Genomic DNA, 7,375 nt, shown 5'->3' with positions numbered 1-7,375 from the left:
AGAGGTTTCAGTAAAAATATTGTAGCTAGTACCTTAGGTAATGATAAATTTATAACTTTTTGGATATTTTTAGAAGAAACATTTCTTAGAATTTTATCTTCTTTACTTGGCCTATTTTTTATTATTATTTCCTATTTTTTATTTTTTTTATTTTTTTTAATTTTTTTTTTACTTCACATTTTTTTGGAAAAAAATTATTTTTTTATTTTTTACACTTAAAATATTCATCACCTTATAGTTGACCTATTTATCACTCTACTCTTAGCTTGCTTATATCACTTTCTTTATTCCTATCTTTATTTTTTTGTAATTTTTAATATATAATTTATTCTTTTTTTTGAAAAATATATTTTTTATGATGGATTTACTAAAGTCCATCATTCATGATAAAAACAATTTATACATTCAAAATAATATTAATATATTCCTTTTGTGTCAAATATAAAAATAATAGGATAAGAGTTTAATGAACACTAGACTTTTAAGTATAAACACTAATAAAATAAATTCATAATATTCAATCATTTTTTATAAGCTCCTCAATTAATATAAAGTACTGGTAACTAAATTTGAATGGAAAAGATATGAGATGAGAAAAAATATAGAATTATAATGCAATATTATATTTTTTTAGTCACTACAAAATATTATTAATGATAAGTTAAATAACAAGTGTAAACATATACCATGTTATAGGGTTGAGCATTTTTTATTCAATCCAGTTTTGAGCTAAAATAAACAACCAAACCATAAAAAAAATTAAACCAAACTAAAAAATAGTTTAAATTGATTAATTTTAGTTTAGTTTGGTTTTTTCCCTTTCCAAACTAGTTCAAAACCAAAAAAACCCCAACACGATGAAGTAGAGAGAAGTAGAGGATGAAAAATCCTGGTTGGCAGAGAGTGGATGGATAAATGATCGTTTGAGGAGAGGCTCGGTGGTCCTTTGTTCAAGAGAAGGATTGTTGAGTATGCGACCAAAGTCCCACATTGGTTAGAAATGAGGAGGATCAAGGGTATATAAGGATGGACAAATATCTCCATTGGTATGAGGCCTTTTTGGGTATAACCCAAGAACAAATCCATGAGGACTTAGACTCAAAATGGATAATATCATACCAATGTAGAGATAGGTGGTATCCATAATCCTTACAGCACTGACATGTCAACATGCGGTGACGTGTGTTGTATGCTGTCATAGCGGTGCTGAACTAGGAGGAGGCGTCGTCTTCAACTGTTGTGTTGCTATTGTTGTGACCGCCATTAACATATCTGAGGGAGGGACTGCTGATTGTTGCCAAAACAAAGCGGGAAAGGTTGCTGGTGTGTTGCAGCTATTGTCGGTGGCATGAGAAGATCTGAAGTGTTGGAGGCGTTACATAGAGAACTCTTGTGGTAAAGCCTGATCTTCTCTCTGATGGTTGCACGAGGGCAACGTCCTCTGCTATTGGTAGATGACCTTCGGTGGCTCTGATGGCGGCAGACCAGTCTGTATTGGCTGCAGATGGTGGATGTTTGGCTTAAAGAGTAATCTGTCTAGGGTTCAGAGATGCTGGATCCGTGTTAGAGGATGAACATTTTTCTTTTAGATCTCAACTGTAAACAAAAAGATTAAAAGAAATTTTTTTTCCAAAATCAATTGTTGATGATGATTCTATTCAATTTCAAAGTTTTGAAAACATGTTGAATTTTGAGGATTTTCACAAGCACTAAAAAATCAATTAACTATGAGAAGAATTAAAAACATCTGCTTTAAAATTGAAGTTGATGTGGGATAAAAAAGATTTTAAGCTAAAAAAAAGGTAAGAAAAAGCTAAAAAAAATAAAAGATGAAGAAGAGTCTGAAACTTCACAAATTTAATTTAAATAAAGCTAAAAAAAAGGTAAGAAAACGCTAAAAAAATAAAAGATGAAGAAGAGACATAGTAAGGGTTGGAAAAGTCTGAAACTTCACAAATTTAATTTAAATTTTATCAAAAACTGTCCAACATTTTTTTTAGAAAAAAAAACATACAAATTCTTAAACCATATCTAGAACAAACAATTGAATTTATAACCCCCTAAATTAAAGATCCAATAATAACTAAATTAAATCTAATAAATAAACTTAAATAAAATTCAATAACACAAGGATTAGATGATCATTCATCATCTAGAGCTAGATCTACAAACATGTAAAACCATAGCTCAGGTCTGATGTCCCCTTCATCAGGCCTCCATAAATGCTTTCCAAACCTTAACTTGTCCATATTACCAAGAAAATGTCCTGAAGGTCTCTCAAATCATACGATTATTTCATCACAAATTTGGGAAAAACAATCCTCCTCGCAAGCAAATACCATCAGCAAAACCTACTCGTTTGTTTCTGTTTTTCAGCAACATAACACACGGTTATGGGAAAGCATGAATAATGAGAGAAGAGGTACAAGGCTGCCACAGCAAGCCAGAAATCAGTATCAACTACTACCAGTAAACATTGACCACTTACAAAAACAGGATAACAGCAAGCTGAAGTTTATTTCATTAACAGAAATCGAAACCACTTTCTTAGGCAAGCATTCAAGGTGATCTTGTAGATCATTCAATAAATTTTGTTCTATGCCAAGATGATATGTTCTGAACGCCTACTACATGATTATGTAGATCATTCGATAGCACATTCACTTATACTATGGTTGCGGCACTGCAGTACTTTTAAGAAGGCTCAACAATATAATTTTCCAATGGCTCCCAATTGAGGCAACACATTCTTTGCAACGATTTACGTTTGTAAAGCTGAACAAAAATCCATAACATGGGAGAAGTAATGTGCGGGTAGAATTTCGAACAAACTAGCTCGAAGTCTGACTCAATAAATCCAATTGCAAATAAGAAAATAGCAAACCACAAGAGCCCGCCACAACCTAGTCCATTATTTTGCAAGAGAAGTAATTAAAATTAAGATGCAATTGAGTAAGATTTAGAACGCCGTCTCATCCATTTGTAGCTGAAAAGAGGTGAAAATACCAGCAAAAGTATAATTATCAACCCACAATTAAGCAGTAATTCCATTGATTTCGACGTTGTTTAAACACAAGACACAAATCTCATAGATGAAATGGAGTTCTATAAAACCAAAGGGACTGGTATAGTAATTCACTGATACGCCGGGGCATAAAGAGGACGCCTGTATTCATCAAAATACTCATCCCGGTCGATAAACACAATTGCATAGAGAGCATAAATTATTCCAGGAACGTAGCCTAAAATAGTGAGTAACAAGCAAATCCAAAATTCCACCTGAAAAAAAAAAACAGTATTGATAAGAACCCATTAAAGTTATCCATCAAATATATCCAAATTTTCAGATCTCTAAAAAAAAGAAGAATAAAAAGGGAGAGGCGTACACTGCAGCAGCCATGCCTGAAGCAAACACCGAGAGGAGGGAGCAAGATGGCGATGAAGATCTCGCAGCAGATCTCACAACGACTTGGCATTTTCTCTCGGCAATATTTGCGAAGGCTGATGATTCTAATCTAACAGGTTTGTTTGTAGTTGACTAAAGGGTTCCTAATGAGGAAGAAGACAAAGATGGGGGGCCTCATAATGTTGTGGGGGGTTATTTGGGAATTCAAGGAAACCTGTATCACCGTCAGAAAAAAAATATTATTCTTTTTCGTGGACACAAACTTTTTAAGCGTAATGTCGGTTTTGCCGTTGACCATTGGAATGCTGAGCTCTGCTTTGGAGGTCGTTTTTGGTTTTTTGCCTTAATTTCAACAGTTGAGAACAACCATCATATTTTTTCTCTCTTGTGTTGGGCGACGTGGCTGCGTGGCAACCATATTTGTCTTTTGACCTTTTGACTTCTTCCAGGAGTTACATTCTTTAACTCCACACGTGAGAGAGGCAACGTTGGAGAAGAAGAAGCCGCAGGGGGAGCTCCTTGCCATCGCGTCGGTCATGGTGAAGATTGTTACTGAAGGCGGCGCTTTTAGGATAGGGTGGAGGCTGTGATAAAAAGAGGAAAGAAAAAGGTGGATCCTTTGAAACCCTCTTTCTTTTATGGTCTTTTTCGATTCCCTGTTAGATATGTTGCATGCTTCTTTTTGGTTGCCATCCCTTTTAATTTAATTGTTTGCTTCTGAGAATTAGGGTTAGGTTCTTGGTTTTCCTGGTATGTTCGTCCCCTTTGACAGCCACTATACTTTGCAGAGCTTTGGCTTCCTCTCACTTCCAATCTTTTATCTCCTCCTCTACATGGTGTTAGTGCTACTCGAGTTCATATTTCCCTTTTTTCAGATTTTCATGGAGGGCTAGATCATGGCCGACCTCTCCCCTGTTCGATGGCAACTCCCAATTCTTTCATTTTTTATGAAGGGCTAGATCATGGGCGACCTCTCCCCTGTTCGATGCCAACTCCCAATTCTTTCATTTTTTATGAAATCGTGTTTCTTTGCATGTTTAATTAGGCTCAAGATCGGCATAATTTGAATCATAACTGTTCGTTTCAACAACTTAAGCACATTAGTGATGGTTTTTCATGAATAATAAGGGGTCATTTTTATTTATTTATATAAATCATTCTTTTGAGTGTAAATCTGAAGGGTTTTGAATGTTTTTTGTGATCAGTATTTGTGAAAGATATGGCTCCTCCGAAGGTTTACTTGTTTGATGAGATTGCCAAGCACAAGAAAACCGAGGATTGCTGGCCGAATATCTCTGGAAAGGTCAGATCTCTTTCTAAAAGTTTCAATTTTTTGTAGATTTGAGATCAAAAGGGGGCAATTCTGTTTGGTAGCTGAGAAAAATTAGTGTGAGATACAAGATGAGAACTTTGACTTGTTGTGGTTAGTTTTATTTACCCTTTTGGATTTTTTGTGTATTGAAAACTAAATATGTATCAGTGCTATCAATTTTATTGCATGATCAAGCTGTTAAAAGTTTATTTTTAATGCCTAGGACTGGAGAAGTTTGTTGAAATTAAAGGACTACCTTATCTAATGCCTTCTCTCGGTAAACAGTGAACCAGTAATATCAATACTGCATAAACTTGCTAGAAAACATGCCTAGGTTTATGGCAGTTCACTTATTATTCTCATGTCCATTGTCTGCACTAAATCAGACTAGCTCCATTACAAAATCAAATCCCAGCAGCATGTTCTCATAAGTAATTTTTAGATGTTTTTCTAAGTGAAAACTGAACAACACCATGCATTTAAAAATGAGCCTTTTTGTTAGCATCGCAGTGCAGTCCATTGGTCATCATTCATTTTTCTTGCATCTAGTCTTGTAACAATGCATGTAAAAATAAGCTCCTTCCACTCCTTTTCATCTTATATTTCCAGTTATTATAAACAACATTTTAGAACTCTTTTTTGCTGCTTCAACTCATCTGTGAATTGCTTGGCTGTTTAAAAATTAGGATAAACTAATTTGCTTTTGCCTAGCAAGCTAAAAGGAAATTAATGTACAAACAAAGCATACTCAATAAATTATTATGGATAGTCAAAGTTTTTTTATTGCTTGAATCAACCTTATTCTTTTCTTATTAGTTAGTAATTTATATTAAAGTCCAAAAAATATTTATTTTTTTAATGTGAAATTAGAAGTCTATTATATTTTATATTTATAAGAAGAAAGTTGTATTTTTTTAATATAGGATAAAAATATTAGTTTAAATACTTCAACTTAAAAGAATAAAATAATATATTTTTAATATAAAAAAATATTTTTAAATAATCTTTTAAATTTTATTATTTATAACCTATATAGTTTATATTCATATGAATTGATTTTTAAATTTTCTATAAAAAATATTAAAATTTTAAATATTTTTTTAACTTTTTCAGGTCAATTCATGTGATCTGGCCTGTTGTCTAGGCCAACTTTCAATATGAGTTTAATAACTATGCGCATGACACGGATTGATCAATTCATGTGATCTGGCTTGTTGTCTTCAATATGGGTTTAATAACTATGCGCATGACACGGATTGCAAGTGTAGTGAATTAGCTTGGGTGATTAGTTATTTTTAATTATTTTTTTTCAGTTTTATCCTTTAATAATTAATTAATTAGAAATTAGACTTAATAATTTGTTTTATTTTCTTTTTATTAAAATATTTTGATCTTATGATTTGGAAGAGTGCTTAATGGCTTAACCTGAATTTGCTTAGGTTATTTTTTATGTTTTTTTAATTGAAATCTTTTCTAATATTTTCATTTAAAATTAATTTATTTTTTATGAGAATATCTTGGTATCATGATGAGAGTCTTGGGTTTTGGTATTTTAACCCCTGTTAAATCAAATATTTTTTTTATTTTTTTAAGAAGTTATCTTAGTCTCGTATCTTTTAACATTAGATTTGTTTTTTATTGGGTTGTCTTTGTATCATGACTTGAGTTGTGGGTTTGACAAGATAACCCAATTAACTCAGCTTGTTTTTATAAATTTTATTGTTCAATATTAGGTCTGACATGATTGATTAAAAATTAAATTTTATAATTTATTTTGATTTATTTTTTATAGGATTATCTTAGTTTTATAAATTGTCATGAACTTGATAAATTGATTTTGATTGTTTTTTTATGTTTTTTTAATTTATTTTTTTTAGTCTCATCTTTCAATATTAGATTGATAGGATATTGAACTTTGTAATTTATTTTGATTTTTTTTCATGAAATTATTTCAGTCTTATGACTCGCGTCATGGGTATAAAGGGTTGACTCAGATTGACCTAAATCAATTTAATATATTATTATATTAATATTAAAAAAATATTATCTTGAAAAAAAATAAACAAACTATATTTTTACTAGTTATCTAATTATTTTTAAACCCGTAAAATCAATCAAATTATATTAAATTAATCATACATGATTTAATTTTTTATTAAAAAAATATTAATAGTATCTGAAAAAAGAATTTATATTTATATATATAAAAAAAAAACTTGCAACGTAATACGGGTAATGATCTCATGCCATTTTATTTTATGTTCACTAATTATACCTTTTATGTTATCATCTTCTACAAGGAAAAGAAAAGGGCAAAAAAAAGCATCAAACACGGCGGAATAGTTGAAAGGGCTCACGCTATAAGCTCGCCACTACATAAAAACTTTGACATGTTCAATGGCCATTGTTCTTCCACCGAAAGCGACAATGATAGGCGGATTGCTTGCTCTCTCCATCTCCATTCTCCACCCATTAGCATTATTGATGACTCGTGGCGTTAGTCTGAGTCTAACGCCTAAAGAACTTCCCAATCAAACAACAGAGCAGGGCCCATCAATTCCATCTCTTAAGGCATTTCCCTTCCTGGCCAACAGGCTAGATAACGTAGGAGAAAGGTAACATCTACTCTAGCAGATTACAGACCAGCCATATCTTGT

The 7,375-nt window shown here is 32.0% G+C and overlaps 1 protein-coding gene and 1 long non-coding RNA gene across 2 annotated transcripts; one reads left to right on the top strand and one right to left on the bottom strand.

The window, feature by feature from the left end:
* Nucleotides 1-2,933: 2,933 nt before the first annotated feature.
* Nucleotides 2,934-3,579, bottom strand: LOC105121196 (UPF0057 membrane protein At4g30660-like). Its single transcript, XM_011019747.1, has 2 exons — nt 3,387-3,579; nt 2,934-3,279 (listed from the first exon to the last, which is right to left on the bottom strand). The coding sequence occupies exons 1-2, from the start codon at nt 3,474-3,476 to the stop codon at nt 3,136-3,138; spliced, it is 234 nt and encodes a 77-aa protein (XP_011018049.1). The 5' UTR covers nt 3,477-3,579; the 3' UTR covers nt 2,934-3,135.
* A 248-nt stretch (nt 3,580-3,827) lies between these two features.
* Nucleotides 3,828-5,354, top strand: LOC105121194 (uncharacterized). The gene is made up of 2 exons (XR_841509.1): nt 3,828-4,016; nt 4,612-5,354. It is a non-coding gene; the product is annotated as an uncharacterized LOC105121194 (long non-coding RNA).
* Nucleotides 5,355-7,375: the final 2,021 nt, after the last annotated feature.

Source organism: Populus euphratica, unplaced genomic scaffold (genome assembly GCF_000495115.2).
Source record: "Populus euphratica unplaced genomic scaffold, PopEup_1.0 scaffold31.1, whole genome shotgun sequence".
Taxonomy (NCBI): domain Eukaryota; kingdom Viridiplantae; phylum Streptophyta; class Magnoliopsida; order Malpighiales; family Salicaceae; genus Populus; species Populus euphratica.
The sequence above is the reverse complement of the archived record's forward strand: the minus strand, read 5'-3'. Positions and strand labels throughout refer to the sequence as shown.